The sequence below is a fragment of the Podarcis erhardii genome (assembly GCF_964252035.2).
Source record: "Podarcis erhardii genome assembly, chromosome: 2".
NCBI lineage: Eukaryota > Metazoa > Chordata > Lepidosauria > Squamata > Lacertidae > Podarcis > Podarcis erhardii.
Window position 1 is genome coordinate 103,198,178 of NC_138498.1, and position 13,339 is coordinate 103,211,516.

Here is a 13,339-nt window from a genome sequence, read left to right on the forward strand (position 1 = left end):
GGTAACACCATTTACCTTCCCGCCGGAGCAGTACCTATTTATCTACTTGCACTTTGACGTGCTTTCGAACTGCTAGGTTGGCAGAAGCAGGGACCGAGCAACGGGAGCTCACCCTGTCGCGGGGATTCAAACCGCCGACCTTCTGATCGGCAAGTCCTAGGCTCTGTGGTTTAACCCACAGCGCCACCCGCATCCCAAAGTCGGTGGAATTGAACCAGGAAATAAATTTGGCCATCACTAACGTGTGTTAAATTCCTGTATAATTTTTAATGTACATTGCTATTTATTGAATGTGACTACACCCAAAGCTGTGTTTGATCCTGCAGTTGGGACTTTAGCTTTTACTTGACTTTTGTGTCGGGTCAGACACTTTCAGAACATTACACTTTTTTTGTGTGGAATGCATATACTTTCACAGTATATATTATCGTTCGCTTGTTCCTATGATGGCAGGATTACGGTTCTGGCACACCTCCTTGATTGTACTGAACATAATTTATAAAAGTTATTTGCAGCCTTGGACCCACCCTGTGTAGCTATGTCTTGAAACCATTTAAATCCTCCAACATAGCTTTCCTCTGCTGAGGAATTCAAATTGTGACTAGACTTACCTGCTAGTCTGTTGTTTCAACTACTAGACATAGTAGTTAAAACCCTACACAGCTTTGGCCCTGTATACCTGAAGGAGCATCTCTGCTCGCATCATTAAGCCCAGACATTGAGATGCAGCGCCGATGGCCTTCTGGTTGTTCCCTCACTGCAAGAAGTAAGGTTACAGGGAACCAGGCAGAGGGCCTTCTCAGTAGTTGTGCCTGCCCTATGGAACACCCTCCTGTCAGATGTCAAAGAGATAAATATACAACCTTCTGTCGTATGGTCTGTTGTGTTGCTGCTGTTTTTCCAGTCAGATGTGCAAGGTATAAGAAATAAATACATTATTATAGGATCCTGGGAGATTTGGAATAACAGTTCAATAAAATTTGCATTGGTTTGGATGTTTTTTTCTCATAATGGGGGCCTGAATGATTACCCTATTGGAGTCATGAAAGGTTTTCCCTCCAGATCAGACTGAATTTGTTTTCACCTTTCATTGCTGCATGATATGTTCTGCAAACATTCTTGTGCTGTGCACATGATTATCTGGCCATGATTATGGTATGCTTGGGTCTGCATTGGACAGGTGAAGGGTGGGGAATGAACAGAGCTGTCCTCAGGCTTGGGAAGAACATAAAGGCAGACTTGCAGCTCTGTCCACAAAGGTTGCTAGTAAAGTAAAGTTGTCTGCACAAACCTACATTAATGAACTACGGTACGTCAGTGGCCAATAAGGAAAGAAACAGCTGTCTTTAAAAAGTTTTCTTCATTGATCACCTCAAGGTGACGTCTACTCACCATGAGTGACCAGATGAACATCTTATTTATCAAATCTCAGCGAAGGCCTTTGCTTCTTTCTGACTACAGTTCCATTATTCTAAATAGCTGTTTGGCTCTATGAACAATGTTTAAAGTGGGTGGGCATTGCTTACTTGAATTTATTTTCTGTGTTGTTGTTGTTTTAAATCAAAACCCTTGTTTTGAACTTGGCACTGGTGGTTGTGCTGGTATATTGAGGCTACAATTCTACTTACCAGCAAACAAAAAGTAAGCGTAGCAACCTATCTCTACCTTGCCCACTCTCACTGCCCCACTGTATGTTGTTATTATTATGCAATCACCATGAGGTCCCATATTACCAATATACAAAAAACAGATACCAACCAAGAGAATAGAATGGATCCTAAAGAGAGAGAGAGAGAGAGAGAGAGAGAGAGAGGGAGAGTGTTTGCTGCTAGAGACAAGTGTATTCCCCTTTGCTGGCTCCTAAAATGAAAACTTATCATTGTGTCTTAAAGTATTGGGTAGCTTTTCTTTGGGAGGCAGCAGATACTGATCCATTCACCTGTAACATACATGCCTCAGAGAAACCACTATCTATAATGCTCATCTGCATTCCATGTCTTGGCTGCATATGAGCCTCCTTATAAAATATAGGTTTTCTATTTTACCATTAAAGTTAATGAGATGAAATAAAGCTGCTTTTTCAAATGCAATATATGGAATAATATGGAATCTTAAACACAATATGTGAAGCCTTTGCAGCCCATTTATTTATACTTATGTGGATTTTTTAAAGGTGTGTGTGTGTGAGAGAGAGAGAGAGAGAGAGAGAGAGAGACTGTGTGTGTGTGTGTGTGTGTGTGTGTGTGTGTCAATTCCATACTAACAATATCAAGCCAAGTTCTCCATTTGCTGGGCTTCACACAGCTTGACTCACTAAGATTTTTTTTCAAGTTGCAAATAAGATGTAAATACCAACTGGTTCACAGGTGATCCTGCCATGACTGGAAGCCTGGTCCTGAAGATAACGTGTAAGGCTGTGCAGAAAGAAAATTGGGTTCCCTCCCGGTAAGATCTGCTCAGAACAGACCCACTGAAATTAATGAACCTATGTTAGTCATGCCTGTTAACTTCAGTGGGTCTACTCTGGGTAGGGCTAGCATTGGATGCAACTTACTGCTAATTTCCCTACTCAGGAGAGAGCACATCTGTGAATCAGCCCATAGTTCAACGCTGCCATAGATGAGTCAATGCAGAGGCGTCCCGAGGGAACTCGAGCAAACGTACCAGAGGGCCATGTCTCTCTGAGTTTAGAATGAGTACAGTACCCCTCCCTCTCTGTTGTAAAATGTGCCTCTACAGTTGTTCTTATGGCAATTCTTCTTCGCTCTATGACAGTTTCATAGACAGATAGATGCCCTAGAAACAGCATCCTTGCTCTTTCTTGAGCCACCGCTGTACAGCTTCGCTTGATTCCCCACAGAGGCAGAGATTTGTATGAAAACAAAGAAACTGACTCATCGCAGATAAGACAGAGGCGACACTTCTTGGCAGGGAGAAGCATTTGGGGGAAGAAGCAGAAGTGTTGTTGGCACCATTTACTGAAGCTGCCTGCCACAGTCTTCATAGCCATAGGCTCCCTCTCTGCAAATGGCCTTTTAGAAGATGCCTCTACTGTCCATCACTGGTACTCACTCCCATATTTTAACACTGCAATTGGTGCCTTTCTGCTCTGTGGATTTGACATGTGGTGACTTAATGTGCTTTGTTCTACTACTCTTGAAATGGACCCAAAAGCTGCAGAGATAAGCATACTTTCTCCTTTATATCTGAAATGAAAATTTGCATTCAAACGTTCTAAGACTTTTGAAACACACACACACACACACCCCAAAAAATGGTGGCATTCAGAGATTGCAGAGTTTCTGAAAATGTCAAACTGGATGATTCCAAAACATTCTGTATTTTTAAAAATCAATAACATCAGTGATCTAAATATTCAATGGGAAATGCCAGAAAGCCTAGTCTCAGGGTGTTATATGAATACTCTTTCAATAGCGCCTGGGAATTTTTTGTCAGTTGTTCAATTCAGAATTTTTAGTATTATTATTTGTTAATTTCCCATTTTAAATATTATTCTAAGTAAAAACTATTTATTTTAGGCCATTTTGTAAACTAAAATGAATGCTACAAAAATTCAAAATGAAACCATTAAAGCCATTTACTGATAAATGAACTAATATCAATCCCTTCTCCTTCTGACATACCTCCTCTTTCAGCCTCCTGGCTCTTGCTCAAGACCCAAACAAACCGAGAGCTCCTCCTCTCAAAAAAATAAAAAATTTCACAGCAAAGAAGGTTCCTGGAACCTTCTGACACCATTCAAGTCTCTTCCTCTAGGCTTGCTTTTGATGGGTATATAGGGCTTCCTCAGCCTTCCCACAGCTGTGTCTCATTCAGTGCCCAGCTGCAATCCACACACCCAGTTCCAGGCTACAGAGGTTTGGTGAGCTACCCAGAGGTCCCCAAAGACGGCAAACAAGGCACCCCTCTACACAACAGTTCTTGTTCTGGCCTCTGCGTACCTCTCTTGATGCTCCCTATCCCCTATACACTCACTGAGGTAAAAAAAAAGAAAAAGAAAGGAGGACTGTATGGATCCGTCCACATCCCAAATTGCCTATCACCACATATCTTTCTTCCTTTTTGTTTTGTCCTCCTCAATAGCTGTCAGCTTTTGGGGAATCGGCTTCCTCCCCCGCGGCAGTAAACAAAAGATCAAACGAAAGGAACGTCTTACCAGTTAGAATCTTTAATAATCACAGCGAGAGAACAAACACGTCTACTAGAAATGGCAACACTCCCAGTTAAGGGTCACCCCCCTCCATCCCTATTAATCTACGTCACTCTTACGTCTTGCAATCTGAGCTTGTACCCTCTGCGCTTTCTGTTCTAACACTTTCTAAACTCTCTGTGTCCTTGGAGAAGGGGGGTGGACCCTGTCCAGAGACTGTGAATCTGTTAACTCTCTCTTTCCCAATGCTGCTTCTCCTAGCTGTTCCCCATCCAGTATTTCCCAGCTTCTGCCTTGTGAACTCTGCCCCTCTGCAAACCACTGTTCCAAGTCTATACTGTCCTCCTGATCCTGAGAAGATGCAAGAGCAGGGGGAGGGGGGGATCCTACCATTCCTCCTCAGTGCAGCCCTCCTCAGCACGGTCCCTGACAGTAGGGGAAGCCATTCATGAAAGGCAAGTCACCCTGTTCACGGGCTCCACTGATAAGATCTGCAGCTTTGGGCTTTTCCGCCATTCCTGAACTGGGAATAGCAGTGGTGTTACCATTTGTGGAGTTTGCACCTTTGCCTTATAAGGTTCTCTACTTTAGACTCAAGCTTCCCAATACATTGCAGAATGTTATCTGGTAGGATGGCAAGTATTTTCTTCAGATGGTTACATAGTCGTGGTCCCAACAAATAGCCTATCTACCATTTTCCTGTTATCTTCTGCCAGTGCTTTTATGCATTTTTTCCCCTGTGCTTCAGTGTTCATTCACAAAGCAGTGAACTGCTATCATGCTGAGTCTTGTATGAAAAAAGGAAAATGCAGGAACATCATTCCACAATGGAGCCAAAAGTCACCAGAAAGAAGCCAAGTTTATCAGAGGACAAGTTCTATGGACAAAAATAAGTGCCATGGCTTCTTCTTCTTTTTTAAGAATAATTTTAGAATAAATAGCAATCCCACGAAGGTGAAAATTACCATCAGGCCTTTCTAAAACAATTTCATTTTTATTTCCAGGGAAGATGGGGGGGTATGCTCAACAGATGACCACCTTAACCTTCATTTATCCAAGAAATTTGGTTGCAAAATGGACTTCAACGTTGCTATAACAAAACGGAAATAGATCCCTAGGATCATAAAGGCTAAGTCTCAGTTGTATTCCAGACACCTTGTTCCCTGCTGAAAAAGTGAGCGTTTAGAAGGTGCTGCGTGAGTTTCTTGATTTGGATCTGGAGATGGAATAAAGGAACAAAGGACACCTGAAGTGAGAAGAACAACCATCTGCTGAAGTTACACCGACTCTAGGAGAGTTTCCATGGCAAGCATAGTTCAGTTTCAAATGGCAAATCCCATAAGAGAGCCCATGGAAGTGTCAGTGACATGGTAGGATTCCCCCAGCAAACAAATTGCAGTAAGGAAGGAAGCAACTGTAGTAGTAGTAGTAGTAATAATAATAATAATTTTTTATTTGTACCCTGCCCATCTGGCTGGGTTTCCCCAGCCACTCTGGGTGGCTTCCAACAAAGATTAAAAATACATTAAAATGTTAAAATGTCACATATTAAAAACTTTCCTGAACTGCAAGTATGAGAAACCAGCAAAAGCTACACCAGATCCAAATTCATTCAAAGCCTGGCAAACAAAAAACAAGCCTTTAAAACAGAGTTTGATTTACACCACCCTTTTTGCTGGTGTAGCTTTCGCTGGGTTGCCAAGTCGCATGATCAAGCCGAACAGAGTCAAGAATCCAGCATAAATTTAACTATCCAGCCCCTCCTCTACCACTCTTTTGGAACACCCATTTTCCAAGGTTTATTGGGCACTGGCTGAACTAGCACATCTTCAGCTGAGCCAGGGTTGGAGACAAACTGCCTGAGCTGGAGATCAACCACATCCTAACTCGCTCATCCCGGCAGATCTAGGGTTATGATTCTGCCCCCCCAAAATCATGAACTGCAGTTGGGACTAGAAAAACTAGGGCACAGAGACAAGGGTCGACCAGGGAAGGCATTCTAGGCAATGTTTGGCAAGCTCAGAAAAAGGAGCCCGTAGACAAAAAGCCATGGAGGAAACCGAACTAAGGAGAAAAATAGATTCACAAATGCAAGAGCGCGAAATGAAAGGTAGATCTGCAAAGTGGTTCTGGTCGGCCAACCTGCCTGAAACCACCTCCTGTTCCTTTTTTCCCTTTTTTTTTAGGGGCTGCTTAGAGGCTGCAGCTAAATATCAAATATGACACGTTACCTACACAGCCTAGGACCCTCGTACCTACGGGACTGTCTCTCCTGGTATGCCCCACGGAGGACCTTAAGGTCCATAAATAGCAACACCCTAGAGGTCCCGGAGCTTAAGGAAGTTAGATTAGCCTCAAACAGAGCCAGAGCCTTCTCAACACTGGCTCCGGCCTGGTGGAACGCTCTGTCTCATGAGACCAGGGCCCTGCGGGATCTGATTTCTTTCCGCAGGGCCCTCCCCCTCTTTCTTTTTCCTTTCTCCTCCTGTGAAGAGGCTGCATCCTAATGTTTTAATGTTGTATTTTAATCTTGTTTTTTAAATTGTGTTTTAATCAACTTGTTTTTATTATTGGTTATTAGCTGCCCTGAGCCCGGTCTTGGCTGGGGAGGGCGGGGTATAAATAAAAATTATTATTATTATTATTATTATTATTATTATTATTATTATTACCCTATCCAACAATCACAGAACTGTACAGTTGGAAGGGAACCTGTGGGACATCTAGTCCACACACACACACCACCCCTGCAGTGCAGGAATGTGAAGCTGCCCTATATGGGGATCAAACTTGCAAACCTTGGCATTTTCAGCACCGCACCCTAACCCACTGAGCTATCCAAGCTGACTGACCCCATCCCTGCAATCCCCTATATGGCCTTGTAGCCATTTAGATCTGTAACCAGCTCAGCAAGCCTCCCTTGCCAATGCACACTCAGGATTGCACTTCAGGGCTTCTGATTATACACTGGCAAGCACATCTCCACCTGCCCCTCACCTGGTGGCACAGGAGCAGGTGGGTGTGGCTTGGGGGAAATGGTCTCAGGCGAGACCAAATCGGAACTCGTACCACCCATGCCGCTCTCCCTGCTTTGCACATCCTGTAGCCTAATGAAGAGTTCAGTAGAACTCGAAAGCTTGACATTGTTTTGTGACATGTTGTGATATTAAACCTATTGCCCAACTGTAGATTTGGGTGTTCTTTCCCTCTCCCCCCCCCCCCCAGAAGTCTAAATCCCACTAGAAATCAGCAGCGTGCCTTTTATTTTGCTTTCCCTTCGCCCTGCCCCACGCACCCCAGACAGACACAAAGTATGGGAAATATTTTAGTCTCAGCCCCCTCCACTAAAAAGCAGAATCCCGGTAGCTCTCTCGAAGTGGGAAGAGAGAAAAGAAGCCGCCATCAGAGGACTCTCATGACAGGCCACCTTCTGCGTTATTCTCAATCAGCGTCTTCGTTTTCACACATGCGCTTTCTGGCGACTGGAGTAATGAAAGGAACTGTATCTGCTCCCCTCCCCATGCCTTTGATTCTGCCCCTCATTATTTTCATCCCTTTTTCAATCTGTTCTGGAGTTGGCCCAACAAGGATAAGCAAATCCCTTCGACGGAGTTTCTTAATTGATATTTCTTCAACTCTCCTCAACAGTAGCTATTTTGGCATCCAGAAAAGATTTGGTGTCATCCGAGTGGTAGAAAATATATTTTAATCTTTTCACAGCAGCGTCATTTCAAAGACGTAGCATTTGGGGTGGCAGATGGGGTGGCAAACAAGTTGCCTGAAGGGGCAGGGCATTGATCTACTCCCTGCAGGAACTTTTCAATTAAAAGATGAAAGATTCTGCAGTTTTGAAGCACGATATACGCACATCTTATCAATTGTTCAGCATCCCTATCGATACTGAAGATTTGATTTTTTTTTTGAAAAATGCCTTGGTTATCATACTTAACAGAATTTCAAATTAGGTGAGAGACAGTCTACCTGAGAAGCCATCATCGCTGTCACCATAATGCACGTTCTCCCGCCGTAAAACGATGGTATCGTGCTCTAGCATGCTGGGATAGATTTACAAAGTTGCTTCCCTATTAATTCATGCCTCTGCAACCTTGAAACTTCACTATTATAACACTTCTTATCATGAGCAGTGGCCCTGTAGACTGTTCTGAGAAAGCAACTCGAGGCAAACATGATGGTCCGCCGGGAATATAATTTTGCTTTACTTTCATTACACCTGAATATAAACTGGCTTCTAATCAAATTCCATTCACAATCCCAAGATCTTAGTATTGACCTATAAAACTCTTATACAGCTTGAGCCTTATAAACCACCTTGGTTGTGAGTCCTAAAAGACCTGCTTCCTTTCCTGCAGACCATTTTTCCACCTGGCCTGGGAAGGCAAAGTCCTGACTGACTCCAGCTACAAAAATTGAGGCTGCTGAACAGATTCTTGGGCTGGCATGTTTTGCTGGAAGGGGTGTGAATGTTGGGTTTTTCTATCTTTATTTCAGATTTATGTGGAAGTTGTACTGTTTGGTTGTGTATTTTTTTAATTAAAAAATCTTGTTTATGACTACCTTTGTGATGTTGTAGTTATGTATTTGTTCATGTTGTAAGCCACCTTGAGCATGGTTTGAACTGTGGAAGGCGCCATACAAATAAAATTATGTATGTAATTTGTAAGCTTATATGTTGTAAGCATATATTTGCATAGAAGAAGAAGAGTTTGGACTTGATATCCCGCCTTTCACTCCCCTTAAGGAGTCTCAAAGCAGCTCACAATCTCCTTTCCCTTCCTTCCCCACAACAAACATTCTGTGAGGTGAGTGAGGCTGAGAGACTTCAGAGAAGTGTGACTAGCCCAAAGTCACTCATCAGATGCATGTGGAGGAGTGGGGAAGCGAACCTGGTTCACCAGATTACGAGTCCACTGTTCTTAACCACTACACCACACTGGCATAGTTAGCCCATAGCATCTGGTAGACTTTTCTTCCTCTCTTTTACTAGAGGAGCCTTAGCTCTTGGCAAATATTTCATTTTTGTGCACAGAGGTGACAATTGGGATCACAACTGCTATCGCTACTCTAACCTCCATGTGTTCCAGATGCCATCCATACAAAGTCTAGACATGTATCTCGTGACATGCACTGGTTCTGTGCACATGAGCCCTATGTTCCATTCTTACAGGGGTACAAATCACACAACCAGAGCCCATGCACCTAGGCATGTATGCCTACAGGCCCTTGTTGGAACAGGTCCTGGGGCACATGAAGATCCCTGATGGAGCCAGAGATGCAGTCCCAATTCTGTGTGCCCACACCTGCATGGAATGAAGCATAGGTTCAAAGGGCTGGGTTTGGTGACTGCAGAATTCCCTTCACCCCATACATTTAAAGCACTCTGATCCCACTTTAACCAGTTGTGGCTTCCCCCAAAGAATTCTGGGGGCTGTAGTTTGTTAAGGGTGCTGAGAGTTGATAGGAGACCCCTGATTCCCCATCCAGAATTACAGTTCCCAGCATGATTTAACAATCAATCCCTCTTCGCAATGAACTATGGGAATTGTAACTGGGAGGGGAACAGGGCGTCACCAAACAACTCTCAGCACCCTTAACAAGCTAGAGCTCCCAGGATTCTTTGAAAGAAGTTGTGCCTGTTGAAATGGGTATCATAACACACTAATTAATGAATGTCATGATGGCTGCCTTACCTCTGTTATCAGAATACCAGTTGTGGGACTAGAAAAGCCTTTACATTATGCTAGGACTTCTGGTATCATTCTGGAACTGTGCTGTTAATTCTTCCTGTTGTTTTCTCTCTTGCTGGCTGCTTTATATTAATGTCGATCAGAATGGGGATTGTCCCTCTGAATGGGTGACTTGTGGGTGATTCATTCAATTTGCAGGTACCTGACTCACAGCTTCAGTCAGCCACAAACTTGTTTGTATGCTAGTAATAGAAGATGATTATCAGCTGGGGTGTGTTCATGTGTTTAGCAAGCCAATAAGTAATAAACAAAGTGATCAGTAGTAAAAGCCTTGCAAATTGTTCTTCTTTCTGAAATTTGGTGAATCCGATGTACACTCTGTCATTGTGATATTAAGTTTCTGCAGCCAACTTCTGAGGGTTATTGGTTTTATATTTACTTACTTACAATAATGCAAGCTTCGTGTGTTTGCAAATGCATTTCATTTCCATTGCTAATACTTTCTTTATAGAGGTTTCCATTTGTTGTTGTCACTGTTGCCGAGCATCACATTTCCAGATCCAATGCCTTTGTTTGAAATAAATTCTCTCTTATTTCCAAACAGGGCTGGTTCAGTCCCGGCCAGGTATTTGTGCTAGATGAGTACTGCGCACGTAACGGAGTCAGAGGCTGTCACAGGCATCTCTGCTACCTCAGCGACTTGCTTGAGAGAGCAGAAAATGGAGCGATGATTGACCCTACCTTGCTTCACTACAGCTTTGCCTTTTGCGCATCGCATGTCCATGGCAACAGGTAAGTGGAGGACATGCTTGTCTCCATCAGGGAGGGGCAAGTCTCCAGTACAGATTTATTTGGCTACTATTGCATAATGGCTCCTTCCCTGTGGCTGTGTTCTTCTTATTGTATGGTACACAACATACTGGGCAGGAGAACTGACTTGCTTGCTGTTAGCAAAAGGAAGGCAGCAAAGAATCAAGTGTAGACAGACCCAAACAGTTGACTGTTGCTTTTTGTTCACTTAAGAAAATAGCTTGACGCAGTTTGAGGGAGGGGAGAAGTAGGGTAGTGTGATGCTGCAGAATGTATCTGCCATTGGGTACGATGAATTTGACCTGTTTCATTTTCATCTGAATGAGAATAGACAGCTAAATACTAACAAACAAAAGTTCTGTATTCTGCTATAAAGTACTTATTAAGACTCAACTTGTGTAACTGAGATGCAAAACCGATGTGTTAAGAATATTTTGAAATGTAGATCCAGATTTTGTTTTTTTAATGTAACGTTGGCCACTTTGCAACTTAATCATAACTTCTGATGACTTGATTGTAAATAACCATTATATCTTATTTTATTTGGGAAGCATGTTTCAAGTCAACATTTTTTTTAAAAAGTCTGGAATGGGGAACATTTGTGGCCTTCTAGCTGTTGCTGGACTACAGCTCCCATCATCCCCAGATATTGGCTGAGGATGATGGGAGTTGGAGTCCAACAAATGTATGCTGGGCTGCAGGTCCCCCAGCTCTCTTTTAAACCATATATCAGAATGCTGCAAGATATACTTGAGTTTATTTACAAAAATGTATACATTTGGATCTTCATGCAGTCTCTGTATTGGGTGGGAGAGCGCAAAGATGAAATAACTGAGATTCCTTCCTCCAGGTATTTTTAACAGCATGAAAGGAGAAGGAAAAGTGGGGAAGGAGTGGTAATAAATAGCCTTCTGCCTTTTTTCCAGGTCCTTTGTAAAACTTGAGCAAGGCTTGTTGGCTCCACTAACATGCTGTACAGAACTAAGAATATCCCTCAATATAATGGTGAATTACCCACACATGAGAGTCTACCAGGGCTTTACTAATCTATAAGGTCCGCAGTTACCTTCCCTTGCCAGACCGTCAGTTGAGCCTGCTACAGTGAACCAGACAGAACATCTATGGAAAGTTAAAAATAAAACACAAAAACACTTTTGCCACTTGGCAGCCACAATAGCTGCACAGCCATTTCAAGCTCACTCCAGCCTTTTAGGATTAAACAGTAGATTTTACGCCTGAAAGTGTTGCTGAGATAAGTTTCCTTTCTCTATAGACAGCGACAGTATTGTTGCACTGATGGTTTTGTTTTTGGAAGTTGCATTCTATACAGTGAGATATCACACTCTGCTCTGCATATGCTACCGAATAGCAGAGTGTTATAAAATAATGAAGTGTTTTTGTAAGCTCTCTGGTAAACATCATCACGAATTATTATACACATTGCCGGTATTTCACATTATAAGGCTGCCACTAAAGTCACAGTTCATTTGATCCATCTTGTCAGGCTAACAGCGTTTGCTTCTCCATATTTTCTTTTTGGTTATGGCTTTCATTTGCTTCTTTTGTTCGCTGTTGGCATTTATTATTAGTGTACTGTTGTTGTTTCTATTATTTGCTTTTAGCTTGTATTCTTTCATTTCTTCTGTTACACTTTCTTTTGTTACTTTTCCTTTTCTTTCCGTTTTCTGCTGTCCTTACCTTTTCACTTAAAACCATCCCTGTCATGTCCCAAAGTCAAAAAATGGAAGAGATACTTGGTGCCCTACTGCCAGTGGCAAATAATCCCCCAGCCGTCGAAGTAGAGCCAAAAAAGGATTCCAAAAAGGAGTCCAAAAAGAGGAAAGATTCCAAACCCCAGCCAGCTCCAGAGCCCAAAAGGTAAGAAATGGCAGATTTTACAAGGTTGTGCTGCAGAAATTTGTATCGGCCACTGAGCACCCTGGCTTGGACCTCAAGAAATATGAGCAAGAAAAAGGAAAGGAAACCACAAATGTATTAATGCTGTTCCATGAGCACACATGCAATCACTAACACAGGGTTTCTCACTCAGTCACTCATCCATCCATCCATCCATTTAGGTATCACTTCCCATAAAACATCTCAAAGCAGTTAACAATAAACACACATCAATAAAAAAAAAAAATCTGCAATAAAACACCCACATAAAAACAACTTCAAATCCAGTGCAGATACAGACTGGGATGAAAATCTCCACTTAAAAGTCTTCTTGAAAAAGGAAGGTCTTCAGTAGGTGCTGAAAAGGTAATAGAGATGACACCTATGTAACAGGAGGCAGTTCTAAAGGGCTGGTACGGTGACGCTAAAGGCCCCATTCCTACAGAATAGGCCCCATGATGAAGACACCCTCTTCTGTAGGACACAGTGATTGGTTGGGTTTTTAAGGGGTGAGACGATCTTTTATTCTGGTATGCTGGTCCCAAGTTCTATTGGTACACCAGTACCAATCTAACCCAGTGGCTAATTTAAAGCATGAGAAACATGGTGGATAAGGAAGATACAGGCTGTAGCATATAAACTCGAGTGGGCCATGCAGAGATCTTGAGAAAGAGCTTGTTCAAAGTCCAGTTCAAGGACATCCCTAGATTTGAAGTCACGAAACAGAGCTATCCCATGAGTAGGAGGTTCTCAGCTC

The 13,339-nt window shown here is 42.7% G+C and overlaps 1 protein-coding gene across 12 annotated transcripts in view; it reads left to right on the forward strand.

Moving 5' to 3' along the window:
• Positions 1-13,339, forward strand: part of CADPS (calcium dependent secretion activator) — a 336,635-nt gene that overhangs the window by 192,968 nt on the left and 130,328 nt on the right. For all 12 annotated transcript variants that reach the window (XM_081852319.1, XM_081852323.1, XM_081852328.1 and 9 more), the window contains exon 13: positions 10,481-10,668. In XM_081852319.1, the coding sequence (XP_081708445.1) occupies positions 10,481-10,668 (188 nt within the window). The remainder of the gene's footprint in view (positions 1-10,480; positions 10,669-13,339) is intronic.